At 57.3% G+C, this 18,297-nt stretch overlaps 1 protein-coding gene across 1 annotated transcript; it reads right to left on the reverse strand.

Annotated features, from left to right (window-relative positions):
* Positions 1-847: 847 nt before the first annotated feature.
* Positions 848-17,764, reverse strand: LOC128270099 (tetratricopeptide repeat protein 28). The gene is made up of 6 exons (XM_053007504.1): positions 17,576-17,764; positions 11,302-11,463; positions 7,100-11,130; positions 6,886-7,025; positions 5,136-5,318; positions 848-5,061 (listed from the first exon to the last, which is right to left on the reverse strand). The coding sequence occupies exons 1-6, from the start codon at positions 17,762-17,764 to the stop codon at positions 848-850; spliced, it is 8,919 nt and encodes a 2,972-aa protein (XP_052863464.1).
* Positions 17,765-18,297: the final 533 nt, after the last annotated feature.

An 18,297-nucleotide genomic window follows, 5' to 3' on the forward strand; every position in this document is an offset into this window, starting at 1 on the left:
CACCCTACTCCCTTGTAGATGAACGTGGAGCACATATGCCCCACATCCGAGTGCTCTCAAATTTCCCGTAGCTTTCAGTTTTTTTAAAGAATTCATAAAACAAATTGAAAAATTCTCGCACAGATAGAAAGTCAATGCAAAAACAGCTACACAATACACACACACACACACATACGCGAACGGGTTCACAATAATCGGGGACAACGTGCGGCGGCTACAGACGACGATGCGCAACAGACGATCGGATCCGCAAAAGAAAGTTTATGGAATGATGGAACGTTTTTTTTATTTATGTTTGTAAATTATTGAAAAAATGCAAGAACGCAAAAAATAGAATAAAATGAATCAAAACAAAAGCTCTACGCTCCCGGGGATCTCGTACTTATTTGGGGTCGCGGTTTCACTAGCCCTTGAGTACAGGGTTGGGCAGAGGAATTAATTCTTTGTAACCGTCATCACAGAACCACATTAATGTAAGTAAAAAAGGACCAATTTCTTCGTTCATAACCAGGCGCAACATAAATATCATGTTGCGCTGGTGTTTCATCTACCTTCTTTTATTCATCCTATTTTTCACCACCATCGTCGCGAGAGAGGGTGACACTTTTTTACAGGGCAATCAAAACAAATTCTTTTAATTATTTCTTACGTCTTTCTCGTACGCCCCTCCCCCCGCCACTGGAGCTGTCTTGTCTATTTTCTAATCAGTTCCTTTGAAATGCTTGCTAAACAAATAATTACACGCATCCACACGCAATCTAAATCTGTACAGATGGCCTCCAAGCCTCGGGGGTTGGCGATTCGGCTGGGCGCCATTTATTTACAAAACGCGCAGTAGGCGCTGCTCTCACGTATCGATGATGTACTTGGAGCGTTGCTGCGTAACACTGGTCACCGGTGGCAACGTCCCGTTGCTCGGTGGCTGCTGCTGCGATGGACCGTTCGGTTGCTCCAGCGATCCCGTCGGGCGATCCCCTTGCTGCGGTAGTTGCTGCGATGCGGGTCCCCCGATCGTTTGCTGCTGAGCCGCGTGCGGTTGCTGCTGGCTCTTGGAGGTCGTCACCGTGGACCCGGTAATGTCGGTCCGAAAGCTTCCGGAACACTGCGAGTCCGCCACGCTGCGGCCGTCCCCCTCGTCACGGCGCGACAGATCGGAAAACGGCGATCCGCTGCGCTTGACGACGGTCGAGAGCGAGTTCTCGGTGGAGGAGGACAGATTGCTCGTAAGGCCACTGCCGACGGCCGCCGACGATTTGAGCTGCTTCTGCTGCTCGAGTATGTCGGCGGTGGTCAGATCGCTCGCCTTCACGATGTTCGGTGACACGTTGCTGAGCCACGGTTTGTTGGAGGTGGATTTTTTCGCGATCGTGCTCGCCCCAAGGGCGGCCGTCATCGCTGCGACGGCCGCTACCGTCGACGTGGCACTGCACCCGCACAGCAGATCCGACGGCGAGTTGCAGATTCCGCACGCACCCTCGTCCAGCTTGCTCGACGTGGTCGCATTCATTTCGATCTCGTTCATCGCCTCCGCCAGATTGCCGACCGTCAGGGCGGCACTCGGTTTGTTGAGCAGCGAAGCGGCCGCTGCCGCTGCTGCCGCCGCAGCTGCCGCCGCCGCAACGGCCTGTGATTGTCCGGTGGTTGCGCCACCACCTCCCTTCAGATCGGCCGCTTCGTCGTAGTTTTTGCTCAGCAGCAGCTTCGACAGCGACGGGGCCAGCCCTAGGCCAATGTTCCGCTCGTGGTACACGTCCGAGATGGTCGGCGTCATTTCGCGGCTCATGTGACGCAGAATGGAATCCTGGATCGTTTTCTGGTTACTGGCGGTCGCGCTGTTGCCGGCACCGATCACCGGCTTACCGCCACCGAGCGATTCCTTCCCGATGTGGCCCGACTGGCCACCGAGGGCCACCGATACCTGCGGGTGGGATTTGCCGATGCCACCGCCAACGCCGGGTGGCAGCCCAAGATCGGCCGTCGCCTCCGACAGCGGAATGATCTCGGCATCGGTCGGCGAGAAGTAGAGCTTGTTGGCGTTCAGGTTGAGCGTCCGTTCGTCATCGGGCAGCGTCGAGAGGGTCGGTTTGCGGGGCGGTGGCACGTGATTGCTGAGCGTCGCCGAGGTGGAAATCTCCGTCCGACAGCTGAGCCGATCGAGGAAACCGAACTGATCCAGTGGCAGCTTACCGGAAGCCGTGCCCCGTGGCATACCGTGGTGACCGTGCGATCCGGCGGATTGCGGATGGTGCTGCTGCTGCTGCTGCTGGGGCAGTGGATGGTGTTGCATCGTGCCGAGCTTCAGTTTGTTGCGCGATCGCATGCTCTGCAGACTGTGCGCCAGCGACGTCAGCTTGCTGCTGATCGAAGCCGCACTGGAAGAGCCACCGGGTGGCGGAAGATCGAACGATCGTTCGAACTCCGAATCGGAGCTGGTTGACTCCAGCATCGACGAGAGCGCCTTCGGAGGCCCGGTTCCGTTCTGGGATCCCGGCAGCTTCGATCCTGGATCCCCGCGCACCGTGCCCGATGGCACGGCCGCCGTTCCGTTGATGTTGTTGTACACCGGAGCGAGTGGCGCCAGCGGCCGCAGGCTCTCCACGAGTGGTAGGGTTTGGCGGGGTGGCGGCAACGGCGGCAGATGGTGGTGGCCCTGGGTGACTGCCGCTCGCCTTAGCACCGTCGCGTGCCCTGACCCCTCCCAATCGGTGGCGGAACTGGCCGAACTCGAGCTGTCCGGTCGCCGGTGATGGGCGACCGGGTTCGGATGGTGATGGACACCGGAATCGGCGTGCCGCAGCGTTTCCTGCAGCGTGTACCCCATGGTGATGCCGAGCGTCGTCAAACCGCCACCCAGTGCCGGCGGACCGTGTCCGTTGGCCGGGTTGTTATGGCCGGCACCGCCATTGTTGCTGTGGTTGTTGGTGTACAGGTTCTTGATGCGCGTCTGGTGTGCCAGCGCAAGCGACACGTTCGGGTCCACGTGCTGGATCGTGACGGGTGGGCTGGGCGTGAACGCGGCATCACTTTCACCGCCGCCCCCGGGCCGCGACACTTTGATCGTACCGCGCAGACTCGAGTAGCCGAGGCCCTTCGCCAGGTGGTCGCTCTTGAGCAGGATCTGCTGCGTCGTGTATCCGTCCGATAGCTCGCTGTCGGTCGTATTGGCCAGGCTCGTGTCGACCGCTGGCTGCTGTTGCTGCGCGCTGCCGACCTCCGTTTGGCCCCCATCGGGCTCACCGCGTCGTCGCACGTACGAAATGAAGGCACTCCGTGTGCTAAGGAATGGCACGCGCCGCAACGGTAGCGGCGGTCGGGACGGGAAATTGTAGCTGGACTGCGATTTGACCGTCACGGCGGGCGAAATGCTGCGCTGCTGCGAGTCGGCATTGGTCGGCGTGGGGCTCACGGTGACAACGGAACCTCCTTTCAATTGCTGGCCCGACTGTTGCTGCTGACCGGACTGCTGTTGTTGCTGTTGCTGTTGCTGACTGGACTGTTGCTGCTGCTGCTGCTGGGAACTCGCTTGTTGCTGAGTTTGCTGCTGCTGACCGGCGGCTGGCTGCGAGGCCGGCGATGGCTGCTCGTCGCACGACTCGTCCTCGTTCAGCGACTCCGAGCTGCTGCTCGACTCGATGCCGAGGCTTTTCGGTGCCTCCTGCGTGTCGAATAGGGCCAGTAGGGCCTGAAGGACGAACTGACAGTTCCGCCGGTTCGCCTGCTTGCCGGTCCGCAGCGTCACCTGATCCTGGCCCACCTCCATCAGGTCGAAACCGAGCGACGCCAGGAGCTCGTGACAACCGGAAACACGCCACAGCCGCACGCTAAGCGGCACGTCGATACTTTCGCCCTCGGCCGGTCCCGCCGCCGGTGGCAGCTTCGATGGAAACTGGGCCACCACGTTGCGCATCACGCCGATAATTTCGTCCGCGATCTCCGCTCCGTGCACCAGCTTCGAGAGGGCGTGCAGGGTGGTAGGCGACAGACCCAGCAGGGCCTGGAGGCTGGCGGAGCACTGCGAAAGCCGATCTTCCGGATCGCTCTGGGGGAAGAATACACTCGACGGGATGCCGTTGGCGGCCGGTTCGAACCGAAAACCGACCGCCATCAGCAGATCCTTCCAGCCACCGACCGGGCCCGCCTTGTTGTCGATGCTTTTCTGCGTCGTGTACATGGCATTCTTCTGGCCCCGGTGTATCCGCTGCAGGCTCTTCTCCACCAGGTGGAGGCACACGCGGAGCGCATCGCGGCACTTGTCCGGCGTGCGCATCAACTCGCACAGGGCCTGGCCGATGAGGGCCACCTTGTTCGAGAGCCGCACGTTGCCGCCGATCAGTATGAAGCCGGCCCAGTTCGCGGGGTGGGCAAAGTGTTTCGTGTGCTGCACCGTCTGCATTGCCTCGGCGAGCGCCTTGGCAGCCCGGGTGCCCTGCAGGAGGGCCGAGTAGAAGGCGCGCAACAGGATCTTGGCGGCCGTCTCGGGTACGGGCCACAGGGACACCAGGACGGCGCCGGTGCCGGCGTAAAGCCAGCTGCTGGCCAGATTGGCCACCCCGCGTCCGGTGATCGGTTCGATCGAATGGTACGAACTCAGCACCACCAGCTTGGCGCTCAGCTTCATCGCCAGCAGATCGGTGCCGCTGAGAATAAAGTCCCCGAGGGGCGGTATCTCCATGCTCGAGGCGGATAGATCCGTCGGCTCATCGTCGTTATCGCCACCGCCGGCCAGTAGCTCGCCGGCGGACATGTTGCCGCCACCGCCACCACCGCCACCGTAGTAGCGCTTCTGGGCCGCCGAATCGAGCATCTCGCCCGGACTAAGCACGACCGCACCGAGCTTCCAGCTCACGTTGGCCGCAAAGTGGACGCATTCGGCGGCGGCCAGCTCGGACACGATCGCTTCCTTCGTGGCGTGCGAACTGACCAGGGGTTTGGTGTTCAGCATATCGGATACCATGGCCGCTTCCTGTAGCGAGGCGGGTGATTCCGACCAGCCCCACGTTTCGGAGAGGGACGCGGGTACCTTCGGACCACCGATTACCAACGCACTGTTGAGTCCTTCGGCTGTCGGAGGGTGGGGGGGAAACAACGGGGATTAGTGAAACCGATCGACCGTGAGGCGTTCAGGATCAACTTACCCGGTTCTCGCGTTTTCGTCCGACTCTTCTGGCGCAGCGTGTGCAACGATGGCACCGTGAGTAGTGAGCAGCGCTCCGACAGGTATTCGCCATCTTCATCACCGCTCCGCAGGATGGCAAACGGGACCAGGTACAGCTCTTTCTCCAGCACGAGAATCAACTCACGCCGACCGATGCGGGCCGCTAGAGGGGGAGGCGAACGAAACGAATTGAAAAAGGATTTCGAAATGCTTCGAGGATTTGAAAAACCGTTGGCACAAGAAACCGTTGTAATGATATCTGATGGGGATTACTTTAAAGGGCACAAAATGGATATTTATGAATAAATAACTAATTATTGAAAAAAAAACAAAAATTAGCTATTTTACTTCAACAGACCACGTATTTGACCGGGTTTGAATCGGTTCACTTTCGCCGGAACCGGTAGCAGGATAAATTTGAACCGATTCGCGTCCTTTTCAAAATGCTTAAAGGGATGTATGCGACCAACACAAAGTAGGCAATGAAGGGGATGTGGCTCTAACAATTTTATCTGATCCCTTAACCCCATTTAAGAAGACTACAGTGGAAAGCAAAAAGAAGTTTAGATTTTACGGTTTTACGGTTTTAGGTTTTAAATCAATCAAAAACATTATGTACGATAGTTTTGCTATACTACAAGAAAAAAAAAAATTGATTCAAGAAAAAATGTTTAGCCAAACATATTCAGAACCAGCTAAATTCCACTTAGGCGAAAACAAGTTTAGTATCCGCAATGCATACCATTCCGCCCAGACACTATTGCCAAACGTCATGGTTTCGTCATGCAGTCCTTTCTACAGTCCTCAGGCATTGTTCTGATCCAGATTATTTTGATTAATTTAGCTAATTCTGTTAGTTTGGATGGGGTCTTTTCACATACTCGCACTTTTCACATAAAGTTCATGAATTGCCACATGTTCTCAAAGGTTTGCTTGGGCTGGACAACGATGTTAAAAGCCTTAAACTTTGATATCCACGTTAGACGGAGAAGTCATCACCAATAGACTTGTTCCTTCTTGATTGATTTTTGCTTTCGTCAAGTCAAGTTCGTCGTTTCTGTTATCAATCCCTGGAACATAATGCCGTTGTAATTTGTTTCACAATGTTGATTTTGCCCTCACATAACAGAAAATTTCAACTCTTCATAATGAGAGCTGAGTCATGCCAAAAAATCATCAATCCAGGACAGCTTTTCTCACAATAAAGAACTTGAAGTTCTTCATCAGTTAATTTGCAATATTTCGAGGTTTTTGCCATGTTGTTATTGCTCATCAATAACACAATCTACTCTAGTTGGTTTATATCCGAGCAGAACGAAAGAAATTGGTGTGAAAAACTGAAAACTTCAAGCTTTCAACTTCAACTAAACTTTTTTTCCCGGTGCTCAAATTCACCTATGGCCACAAATGGCCGTACCAGTACCTACGAGATTAAATCTAAATGCCATTCGTATTCGTATTAATTCTGTAGCTAAACTTCTTTTTTCTTTCCACTGTACATCCGAACTCAGTGGTCCAAAGAGTGTTCAAGGTTTAGATATTTTGTGATATTAATTGAAGTTTCTTATTAATTGCTTGCTCAAAAAACAGCAAAGCTCACAAAGCCAAAGCGAAGCAAAAAAAAAAAATCGATTACGATGATTGAGCCCTCCAAATTCAGCTTATTTCACTCATAATGGGGAGAAAAACTGATGAAGTAGCAATAAGTAGCTTACGGCCGGGCCACTTACTTGTACTGACGTCCGGCAGAAGGTCCTCGAACGGGGCGAGCAGCAGGTTGTACAGGATGTGCAGACAGGACGGGCCTTGCCACGGGGGCAGAATGTTCGAGCGCCTCGACCGTGTCGATCCCTGCAGGCTTCCAATGGACCTGTGTGGTGGGCGAAACAATTCTCGTCAGTTCCGGGTGGCCTTCCGATGAACTCCTCGTTTCCCTCCACTTACCTTGTTGAACCCTGCAGACTTGCGACGGATCCGCCGACACTGCCGAGACTAAACAGCGAGCTGAGCGAGTAATTGCTCGAGTTCAGCAGGTGGTTCCGATTGACCATCCGCAGGAAGCCGGCCCGCTCGTTGGCGAACTCGTCGATCAGATTCTCGTTCGAGGACTTCCACCCGCTACCGTCACCCTCCTGCAGCACGCTGCCCGAGTTGACGCCCAAACAGTCGCGCACGTAGTTGATGTACTGCTCCAGCAAGCTGTCACCCTGGCCACCGGTGGCCTGGGATTGCTCCGATTGCTGCACAGGAGCGGAACCTCCGATCATCTTCTTCTCCGGCGGTGGTTTCCGCTTCATCGGTAGCACCTGCTCGTCGAGGTTGGTCGCGTGGAAGCGCACGATGCGCTTCTGGGGCTGCAGGAACCACGCGTACAGCTCGTTCCCGGCCAGGCTGTAGTAGATGACGCTCGTTTTGCTCCGATTGACCGTGTCGAAGATGTACTCGCTGCACGTGAGCAACGTTTTGCGGTTGTTGAGCGAGTTCTCGGCGCTCCGCGTCGAATCGGCGCCCATCCGCGACCGGCACCGTTCGGCCGCGACCAACGCCTCTTCGTTGCGCCCCAGGCCCACGAGGACACGCTGCAGCGACTGGTAGCAGGCGGTTTGCAGATCGTACAGGTGGGTACGTGCCTCGGCCGTCACCTGATCGGTCCGGATTGATTCCAGGATCTGCGCGGCGCTTTCCATCTGCTGCCGGGCGGTGTCATCATCCCCGGACGCGACCAGCGACATCCCGAGCCGGTACCGGAGTTTCGCCTCGTCCTCCAGCTTGTTGAGGGCTTGGGCGATCGCGAGTCCTTGCCGCAGGAACGTGATTGCCGGTGCGATTTGCTCCATCAGGTGGTAGACGCGTCCGAGCGCCAGGCACGCGTGAGCCTTCGTGAGGCGATCGGCCGTCAGCGTGAGTTGCTTCTCGTAATACCTCGCCGACTCCGGGTAACTGGCGAGTGAATCATACACCGAGCCGAGGGCACCGCAAGCCCGCGCCTGCAGTGTCCCCGCGCTGATCGCTTCACACAGTTCCAGGTCCTGTTTGTGGAGCCGGAGCGACTCATCGTAGTCACCCATCTGCTGAAACACGGCCCCCAGTCCACTGAGGGCGTCCGACGTCAACACCCGGTCACCCAGCTCCCGCGCTATGTCCCGCTGGTGCTCCAGACAGTTGATCGCCTGCTCGTAGTTCCCGAGCGCCGTGTGGATGCTGCCGAGGTCCCCGTAAGCGGCCGCCTTCGCTTCCGGACTTCCGAGCTCGTGGGCCACCACCAACCGCTTCTCGAGGCATACGAGGGCCTCCGGCAGGTTACCGACTGATTTGTAGCAATGGCCGAGTCCCCTGTACGCCCGCTCCTGATCGCGTGCACTCTGCAGTGCGATCGCGAGCTGTAGATGACGCTCGTGGCACTTGATCGCTTCGGCGTGGTAATCCCCGAGCGCATCGTAACAATCGCCCAGATGGCCAAGGGCTCGGGCCCGGTCGTGCTGGGCCGTCGGAGAGTTGACCTGCTCGAGAGTGCCGAGCTGCTGCTCCAGGTACCCGATCGCGTCCTCGTAGTGGCCCATGTTGAGCCGCGCGATCCCCAGATTGCCGAAGGCTTGCGCTTCCACCGCCGAGTCCTGCAGCTCCTGTGCCCGCTCGAGCTGCTCCTGGTAGCACTTGACCGCGTGCGTGTAGTTCCCGAGCGCCATGTGGACGGCGCCGAGGTGCCCGTGCGCCCGACACTCACCCGGCAGGTCGCCCATCTCCTGCCGTAGCGTCAGTTCCTGCGTGTGGTATCCGAGCGCCTTATCCAGCTTCTTCAGCAACCGGTGGGCGAGTCCGAGTGCCCCACAAGCGGCCGCTTCCATGCCGCGTTCCCGTGTTTGCCTCGCCAGTGCCAACTGCCTCTGGTACATTTTGATCGCCTCGTCCACATCACCCATCCGGATCAGCACGTCACCGATGTTACCGAGCGCCCGGAACTTCCCCGGCAGGTGGTTCGTCATGTGTGCGATCGCCAGGAAGTACTTCTGGCACTCGAGCGCCCCACCCGTGTTGCCGAGGGCGAGGTGCGCCAACCCCAGGTTGCAGTACGCCCGGCCCATGTTCATCTTGTTCTGCAGGTCCTTAGCGAGCGCCAGATCTTGGTCGTAGTACCGCACCGCCTCCCGGTAGTTGCCGATGCAGTAGTGTGCGTAGCCCAGGAAGTGACACGCCTTACCCTCGGCCGCCACATCACCCAGTTCCTGCGACAGCATCAGGTACTGTTCGTAGTACGGCACGGCCTGAGCGAACAGTTGCCTCGAACTGAGACAGTTCCCAAGGTTCAGCAGGGCACACGCCTCACCCGCCGTGTCCTTCAGTTCGCGCGCTATGCTCAGGTGCGCCCGGTAGTGCATCAGTGCCATATCGTGCGCCCCGAGGGCTTGGTACGCCACCGCCAGGTTCCCGTGCGTCGAAGCTTCGGCGCTCCGATCGTGCACTTCCTTGCTGATGATCAGCTCCTGCTTGTGGTACTTGATCGCCGACTCGTAGTACCCGGCGGCCGAGTACGCGTTGCCGATGTTGCCGTACGCACGGCCCATTCCCGCCTTATCCTGTAGCTGGCGGGCGATCGTTAGGTGCGCCTGGTGCAACTTCAGCGCCGCATCATGCTCCCCGAGCAACTGATAAACGATACCCAGGTTCGAGCAGGCACGTCCCTCGCCGACCTTGTCGCGCGCCGCCAGCGCCATCTCGAGCTGCTTCTCGTGCCAGCGCTTGGCCTGGACGAAATCGTGGCCACAGCGGGCGGCATGGCCGAGCCCGGCGTACGCTCGCGCTTCGATCGCCCGATCACCGAGTTGCTGCGCGATCCGCAGGACACTTTCGTGGTACGTGATGGCCTGCGTGAAGTTGCGCTTGTAGTGGTAGCTCGAGCCGAGGTTACTATAAGCCCGGGCTTCCTCCACCTGGTTGCCGAGTTTGCGGGCGAGTCGCAGGTGCTGGGTGTGACAATCGACCGCCGAATCGAACTCGCCCATCGCAAGGTACACGGCACCGACGTTGCCGATCTCGCGTGCCTCCTGCAATCGATCGCCCATCTGCTTGACCAGCTGGACGCACTGTTTGTGGGAGGCCAGGGCGTTCGGGTAGTCTCCGATGGCGGTGTACACGTGGCCGAGCGACGTGAGGGCGGCGGCGGCAGCCTGCGTGTCCTTGCACTTCATCGCCAGCACGAGCTGGTAGCGGTGCGATGTGAGTGCCTCCTTGTACGATCCCTGGCTGAAGTAGGCCGACCCAAGGTTCCCGTGCGCCCGGCACTCGCCCGCCGTATCGCCGAGGCTCTTGGCCACCGCCAGGTCCTGTTGCATGTAGGCGATCGCCTTATCGAGCTGGTTCAGTGCCCAGTGGGCTGAGCTGAGCGCGGAAAATACGGATCCGCGGAGTTTCAGGGAGCACGAGCCGATACGTAGGGCTGATTCAAGCACCGTGACCGCCGCGTGGTACTGACCCGCACCGAGTAGCTCCTGGCCGACGACGGAAATCACTACGAACGGCGATTGGTCGAGCTTCATCGCTTTCAGCTGCTGGAACGTGGGTTCGAGGGCATGCCGGAGAGGACTCTTGATCGATGCTTCCACCAGACCCGCCAACAGCTGCTTGCTGTTTGGGTCCTGCGCCAGGCCGGCGCTGAACGCGGCCAGCGCTTCACCGTACCGGCCGAGACACTGAAGGGCGACCCCCTGGCGGAAGTATGCTTTTGGCCACTGCGGGCAGAGCTCGCGGGCTCGCGTCGCATCCTGGAGGGCGAGCGCGAACTGGCCCTGCTTGAGCCGGGCGGCCGATCGGTTGCTGTAGAGGATGTGGTTGCCCGGATCGAGCCCGAGCGCGTCCGTGTACAACTGCACGGCCGTGCTAAAGTCCCCGTTCTGGCACGCCGTGTTCGATTGGCGCACCTTCTCCAGGAACAGCGCCCGGTTGGCGGCCGGCAGCTCCGGCGTTCCTTCCGGTTCATTCTGGATGATGCACCGCGCGTAAGGGATAATAGAATGGGAGAGAAAAACGGAGAGAGAGAGAAGAAATTAACATCACTGGCACACACACACACACACACACACGCAAGGGACCCGAAAGAATCGCACACACACACGGCACGAAAGGGACACGGAAGGACACTCGGTAATTACCGAAAGGATCAGCTCGGCCGATAGGATCTCCCACACGGTCGGGTGGATCGAAGGTTGCTGTGCCGGCGTCGGTGGCGGTGGCGGTTGGCCGGCGGCGTGCAGCGAACCCTTGCTGGCCGTCGCCACGGCCGTCCCGCCGTGCACCGCCACCCGATGGCGCTGCTGGCGCCGCCGTTCGGTGTGCATCTCACAACCCGATCTCCGCGCACACTCCACTCGCTTCTATCTGCGGAAGCTCACTCACTGGCCGTAGAAAATGCACACGCACGACCCGTGATCGGTCATCGATCATCAAGCGAGCATCGCGCTGCACACACACACACACACTGGCGCGTCGCGATCCCGCTCCGACGGGGGGCAAAGCCAAAAGGCGATCGTTTCCGTTTTTCCGTCCGACGAATACTGAATTTTGAAATTCAACTCTTTGCGCTGCTGAGTCTCGATCGGCGAATCAAACTGACTTTCGATCGTGACTTTGAATTTTCGAACCTGACTCTGAGTCTCAGTTTCTCTTTCGCGCGCTCTGCAGCGGAGAGAATGGCTACGGTGAGATGATCGTGTGAGACAGAGAATGCTTCGGTGAGATCACGAGAGATCGAACGAGTTGTGTCGCGAGATCATTCCGTGAGTCTCTCTCTCACTCGCGCCGTCCCTGATCTGGCCGGAGTGAGATAGAGGGAAGCGAGCAGCTCAGCTTCTTTCTTCTCACCGCGATCACTCGGCTCATCGCGGGTCAGTGTTGCCAGTTCGGCCGCAAAAATGACGCCGGGACAAGAATTTTGATCGCTTCTTCACGCAGACTTCACGAGGCTCGCTTTTCGGTTTCGTTCACGCCACCCGCGGAACGGAAAATCCCAAAGCTCACCTCGGGAAAACTGGGACCGCGACCTTGCTCCGGGAAAAAGCAACGGAAAGCGGCACCCCAAAAAAAAACGGCAGAAATACGGCCACCAATAAGTGCTCTGGCGGCGGTTGGAATGGAAAAAGCCCAAATGGAAAAGTGCGCACCTCAAACCAGCAAGGGGAGCGGAAAAATAGCGGAAACAGCTCGGCGCGATCGGGATCGCGGCCACCGCCGCCGAGATTTTGAGCAAATAAATTGAAGGCGGTGTACGGGTAATCAATTATTATGATTGCTATCATCTTTGCCGCGGCCGCGCCACGGCCACCGCACCCCAATCGCCCCAGCAGCAGCAGCAGCCATCGATCTTGCTTCCCTCTTTTCGCCGATCGCCGCCGATCACCGTTGGACTCGTTTATTTGAGAGGCTTTCCTGTTCGACAAAGTCCGCCGGCTGCGCGGGGTGGGATTCCGGGAGCGGAAACGGAAGCGGTTGGGTAGAACTATGGTGGTGCGTGCCAGGACAGAGGGAACGAGTGTCCCTCGGATCGGCCACCTTTGGAGGCTAATTTTTCACGTTCCAACGCGTCGGAGCAACCCTTGGCGAAGGGTTACCCTTCGATTGCAGGGGCGTCTCAAGGCCAAGGACTTTGGGCCCGGGGGCAACGGCCAACCGACGCCAACGATCCTAATCGCCGCTAATTAATCTCGGCGACCGGTCCGCGCGCCGGCGATCCGTGCGGTGGAAAGTTGAAACCGAAATAGATAATGGAATTTTGATAACACGCGCCCGCCTTCTGGCCAGCCGGGTGCTGGGGACGTGGGAAATCAATTTAAGCTTCACCTCGCCACCACCACCGACGACGACTGTCACCTCCGGGCGGGCGGGATCCTCCCGGGGGTGGCCTCGTGCGCTGCGACAACTAATGGCGGTTCTTTAGTGAAAGGTCCTTGGGCGCAACTTTCCTGGGCCCGAGATGGATCCCTATCGTTTGTGTGTGTGGAAAATGGGAAAGTCGTCTAAAAATTGAACCGCTGGCTCGGAACCGCTTCGGAACGGTATCCGGCGTCCGTTCTTCCGCGGCCTTTTTTTGTGTTTTTTTCGGTGGCGCGCTGCCTTTCTTCTCTCGAGGGCTCTCGGTGTAATTATCTTTCGGCGGCACCGGCACGGTGGTACCTTACCGTGTGGTCCCCCCGCGGCCGCACCCCACCCGCTTGGCCGCTTTCATCCTTTTCATCAACTCCGGGCCAAGGGCCGGGGAGCCATTCGAAGCGAAGGGTGAAGTGAAAAATGAAGGAAAGCGACGGCGGCCATGAAAAACTCCTCAGCCCATGGTACACCCTCCTTCTTTCTCTCTCTCTCTCTCGCTGCCCCCCGTTGGTCTGAAGGATCATCTTGGGGCGTCCCCGGTGTCCGTGGGCTTAGGCTGAGGTAATGAAAAGAAATTCCGCGTCGTCTTGCGCTCCGTCGCCGCCTCGCGTCGCGTCGCGTAGAGTCGTGCCAGGGCGGTCCGGCAGTGGTCCGGAAGAGTCGTGAGTCGGGGACCTTCCACCACCTCGTCCCACCCGGGAGACGATGGAAGAAGCTCATTTTAGATCATCATCACCGTGGTCCGTCCGTCCGGGCGCTCCGTGCCTCTGTGTGCTCCTGGTAACGCGATCGAATCCATTACACCTCCTCCTGCAACGGAGCTCCCCCCCAAAAACCTCGCCCGGTTCTGTTCGCGGGGGAACCGCAACCACCGAGAACCGATCGGCGATGATTGCTGAGGATGCATCCGTTTGAGGATGACGATGAGTTGCACCAAAACCGCAAGCAGATGGAATCTCCGGGTCGGGTCCGGTCTCTGCAGCGCCTCCCGCTGCCGTTCTTAGCTGTTCCGTTTTGTCTTCTTTTTTCGTCCGCTCGGCTCGGCTGTTATGCTTCCCTTCGGAGGGTTGTGTACATTTTTCAGAAGACTCGCTTCGGAAGACTGATTTGCAGGCGTCACAACCTGCAAGATGTGCTTCGGTTCCTTGTCCGCTCGCCCGCTCCCTCCCTCTCTCTCTCTTGTTAGCTCTCTCTCTCTCCTGACCACGACTCCCCCGCGCTGGGTCACGGAAAAGTTGAATGAAATTCATCAACGTGCTCTTTGCCCGTCGGCCCAAGCCGGAGCGACTTTCCCAAGCGGGCGCGTCCCGGCGGCGTTCATCCTTCTTTTTGGTCGCAACGGTCGCAAAAAGACCTGACGCAGCCGTGGTAATCGGATTGTGTGGATTGTTTCGTTCAATTTGCAACGGAATATTGTTCAACCGTCTTCCATTTTCATCACTGCGTTCATTAAATCCCCAATATCGTTAAAAATTCAGTGTTTAAGGCCGGATAATTTTTGAAGTCTTCTTGGCAAAAATGATGTCTACTTGGCGTGCTGTGACAGCATAGCAGCACACCAAACTGACAGCATTTTGCAGCATGCTCAATAAATACTTACAAAGTTATGGAACCGATTTTAACGAGCTTACGGTCAAGTATGTTCCGAGGGCAATCTGAACACAATTACGACGAAAACTGAAAAATAAAAAAAAATGCTCATGTTGTGCTGTGCACAGTGAGAAACACATACGTGCTAAGAACACATCTCACTCTCAACTCACTCATCCTGTCGTAGATCGCAGGTTGCTTGGATTGCTTAACAAGAATTTTCCGCCCTACATTCCGGGAATAGCTTCGACACTACGAACGCAATTTACGTCCGTTTCATCGGCACAAATAAAAGGCTCCAGCCCCAGGAGAATAAGGATCCTTAAGTCATCACCGCTGCCGACGCCGACACGAGCGGCCTGCCCGACACCGATCGATTGCTCATTAAAGGCGCAACAAAATATTCATGGCACTTGAACAAAGAGAGTGAGAAAAAAAAATCCTCCGGATCAGCACCTTCCCAACGAAAAAGCAACGAACGGTAATTCATTATAATTAAAATCTCACAAGCGAACCCGGCCGGCGAGAAAAAGTGAGCCGAAAAGCTGAACCAAACCGAATCTGAGGACCAAACGCCGATTGAGGGGTTTTGGCAAGTTTCACTCTCACTCACCCGATCCGATCGGATTACAGGAAATCGAGCCTAATGGAGAGTCGCCGCCGAGGGGTGTGTGTAAAAAAACCTGTGCCTGAACCTAACAAAACACCGAAATTGAACCGAAAAGCGAAGCCCGCGAGTGCTCGCGGGTACGGGTGGGTGATTAAAAACACTCTCGGCGAAAATTAGAAGCCAGCCAGAAGCCAGGCCAGGGGGACCATCGCGCGGCGACCACGCCGGGGCGAGCTAAGTGCTCCGACGGGAAGAAGCTGAGGGTGTCGGCGAACGCAAAGACGTAAGCCAAATAACCAACGAAGATCAAAAGCTCCACCAGGCCCGAAGGACGCCCGGGCTCGGCCCGACGAAGGCGAGCCAAATGAAATAGAAATGATTACGCAGCATGATTCTTCACGCTACACGATGTTCTGGCCGAGTCATCCGCAATCGACGGTCCGACGGGCCGGTCCGGGATGCTGCTCCTGTTTTTCTCTCTACGATCTGCTTACATTCATTGCGCAGGTTTTATTCTCCATTCTCCAGCGAAGGCCGTGAGAGGGCGCTTAAAGGGAATCCAAACATCTTCATACAGCCAGCCAGCTTTCTCAGTGCGAGCCTTAGATTGGTTGCATCCTTGCCGTGTGCAATAAAACCTGGTTGGTGGCTGATGATTATTCCGGAGTTTAGTCTGTGAAAAAGCCCCCGTCTGGACCGTTTCTCATGGGCCACGGAACCACGAACCGCATTGGCGCAACTAATTACCATTGACCAAATCAAACGACCAATAAATCACTTCACATTTAATTGCCAACTCACGTCATCGTTAGCCCGAATGTTCCGCAACCGCCCGTCACTGGCTGCCGGCGGCCCCGTTTTGTTTCCTCCCGATTCTCGATTAGCGCACGAAGAAAGCGCGCGTTAGACGGCGCCCATCAGGGCACCCCGTGAGTGCCCTGGGGGCAAGGACTTTCAATGCAGTCGTAGCTCGTACGGCGGTCCTAATGATGGCATCATCATCGGAGGTCCGTGTGCACAAAATAAACACATCATCCTTGAGCCCTGCAGCAGCGGCAAGTGCAGCCCGGCCAAGCCGGGCCGGACGATCAGGTGCCACCAAATGCGCGTAGGCAAACAGTAATTAGCATAGTTTTGCGCTCCGTTCCCTCCCGTAGCCCGTGTTGCCTCTTTTGTGTTGCTTCCTCGGCCTAGGGTTGGGAAATGGCGTTTTCCTCGGAGGACTGGAGGCATTCACCCGAGTCTCCGAGTCGTGGCTTATCGTCGTGAAGACGAATGTTGTGCGAAGACTGATGTTGCCGGCCGTGCGGCCCAGAAGGAACTACGCGGCTCGGCGGAAAGCCAACCCGATTCCGAACAGTTGTCAACGGGGCGCTGATTAATCAAATAGCCTCCGATAGATTATCGTCCGGTCCGGTCCGGTGGTGTGTCTCCCGGGGAGGCTCAGAATCCGGATTCCATGCGTAATTAATTACGGGAGCGCTGAACGAGCGTTTTCCCTTTTCTTTTTCGGTGGCCATAGCATTAGATTAGAAAATATTGCGACCGGCGGACTTTCTCCGGCCGGCCGGCCGGCCGGCGTTGGGTGAAGAAAAGTGGTTCGGTGAGCGTCGCACACAGAAAAAACAGAAACCGGCGCATCGCTTTTACCCTGGCCGGCTTCGGAATCGAGTGCACTTTTCACGTCCGATCCGGCGCATTCCGTGCGCTCTTTACCACCGGGTTCCCCGCTTGTTGTGGCGCGCAAGTCTTTCGTTGCCTTCGACGAGCGATTTCGGGGGCTTGCGTTCGGATGGCTAGAAAAACTCGCGCCCGGCGACCAGGAAGATGATCGTTCGACAGAGGGAGAGAGAGAGCGAGAGAGGACGTTAAAGTGATCGCTTGCGCACCGCACCGCACCGAGTAAATGAGTCCTAATGAAACGCAAACAGCGGCCGGCGGTAAAGAGGGCCCCGAAAAAGTGTGGCCCCGAAACCGCGGCGCTCGGAAGGCCTCGATGGATGTTTCGTGGCGTGGCGGCGAACCAACGAATGTGAGCGAGAACTGGCGCACGGATTGGAAAAAAGTAAAGACCGGTTTGGAATTAATCTATTAATGTAGCATTAATTGAACTGTTTTGCCCTCTCTCTCTCATCCGAGCGGCACTCCGAAGACGGAACCGTACCACACGAATCGCTGACTGCTCGGTGCTCCTCGGAGAGCTGGGCGCTTCCTCGTGTTCGGTTCGGTGTGGGAAAACAGGTGAACCTGGACTGGACGTCGGCCAAACTGGGAGTTGCAGCCCGCTAGACCGTTAGTCCGACTTCCGTCCGCTGATGAAGATGATACGTAAGAGTGACACACTTTACGGCGCCCACCCTGACCCGGCCCGGTCGCCGCTGCAAAAGGCCGTAATGATGGCGAAGCCGAGATCCGGCCGCTGGATGAGAAGCGGGCAGGCTGGCGGTGGCGATCTCTCTCTGCCGGTCCGACCGCCCAGCAACGGTTCCCGAAATCATTAGTGCACTAATAGTTCCCAGGGCGGTTCCCCCGCCACCACCACCACCAACCATGGTGAGGGCCACGGTTCCTTCTCATCTTACCGCCGGTAACGAAAACCGGTGACGACGACACCGGGACGTGGGACTTCGGTACCTCGGCTACTTACCTTGACGATCGACACACGCACGCCGACTTGTGTCTAATGTTACTTCCAGTGACCCCGGCGGCCGAGGTGGGGGGGGCAATTAAAAAATTGGAAGCATTCTATGGCGCGCCGGGTGGTAATTAAGGCAGCAAACGGCCACGTTTAGCGCCGCGCGTACTTCACGTTGGGACGCATTTGTGGGAACTACGATTTCTATGTGGCCGCGGCGAAAAATGTGACAACCGTGGGTCCAAGCACGGGTCCAAGCACGGGTCCCACCCGAGAGACGCACTTCGAAATGGTTGCGGCGAAAGAAAGTTTCGATTGTTTGATTGAAAGCCACGCTGTGGCTAAACGTCAGCGTCACCCATCGGCGCCCGCGGTGGTCCTGGTCTGGGGGGACCAACAAAGAGGGTCAATCAGGCTGAGGCGAAATTGGATCACTCAATTGGTAGCCGG

This window comes from Anopheles cruzii, chromosome 3 (assembly GCF_943734635.1).
Source record: "Anopheles cruzii chromosome 3, idAnoCruzAS_RS32_06, whole genome shotgun sequence".
Classification (NCBI taxonomy): Eukaryota; Metazoa; Arthropoda; class Insecta; order Diptera; family Culicidae; genus Anopheles; species Anopheles cruzii.

Coding starts and splice junctions, on each gene's coding strand:
- LOC128270099 (XM_053007504.1), bottom strand. CDS start 17,764: ATGGTTGGTGGTGGTGGTGGCGGGGGAACCGCCCTGGGAACTATTAGT. Junction 11,131..11,301: donor CGGCCGAGCTGATCCTTTCG/GTAATTACCGAG, acceptor TGCATCATCCAG/AATGAACCGGAAGGAACGCC. Junction 5,319..6,885: donor TCTGCCGGACGTCAGTACAA/GTAAGTGGCCCG, acceptor CTCCCCCTCTAG/CGGCCCGCATCGGTCGGCGT.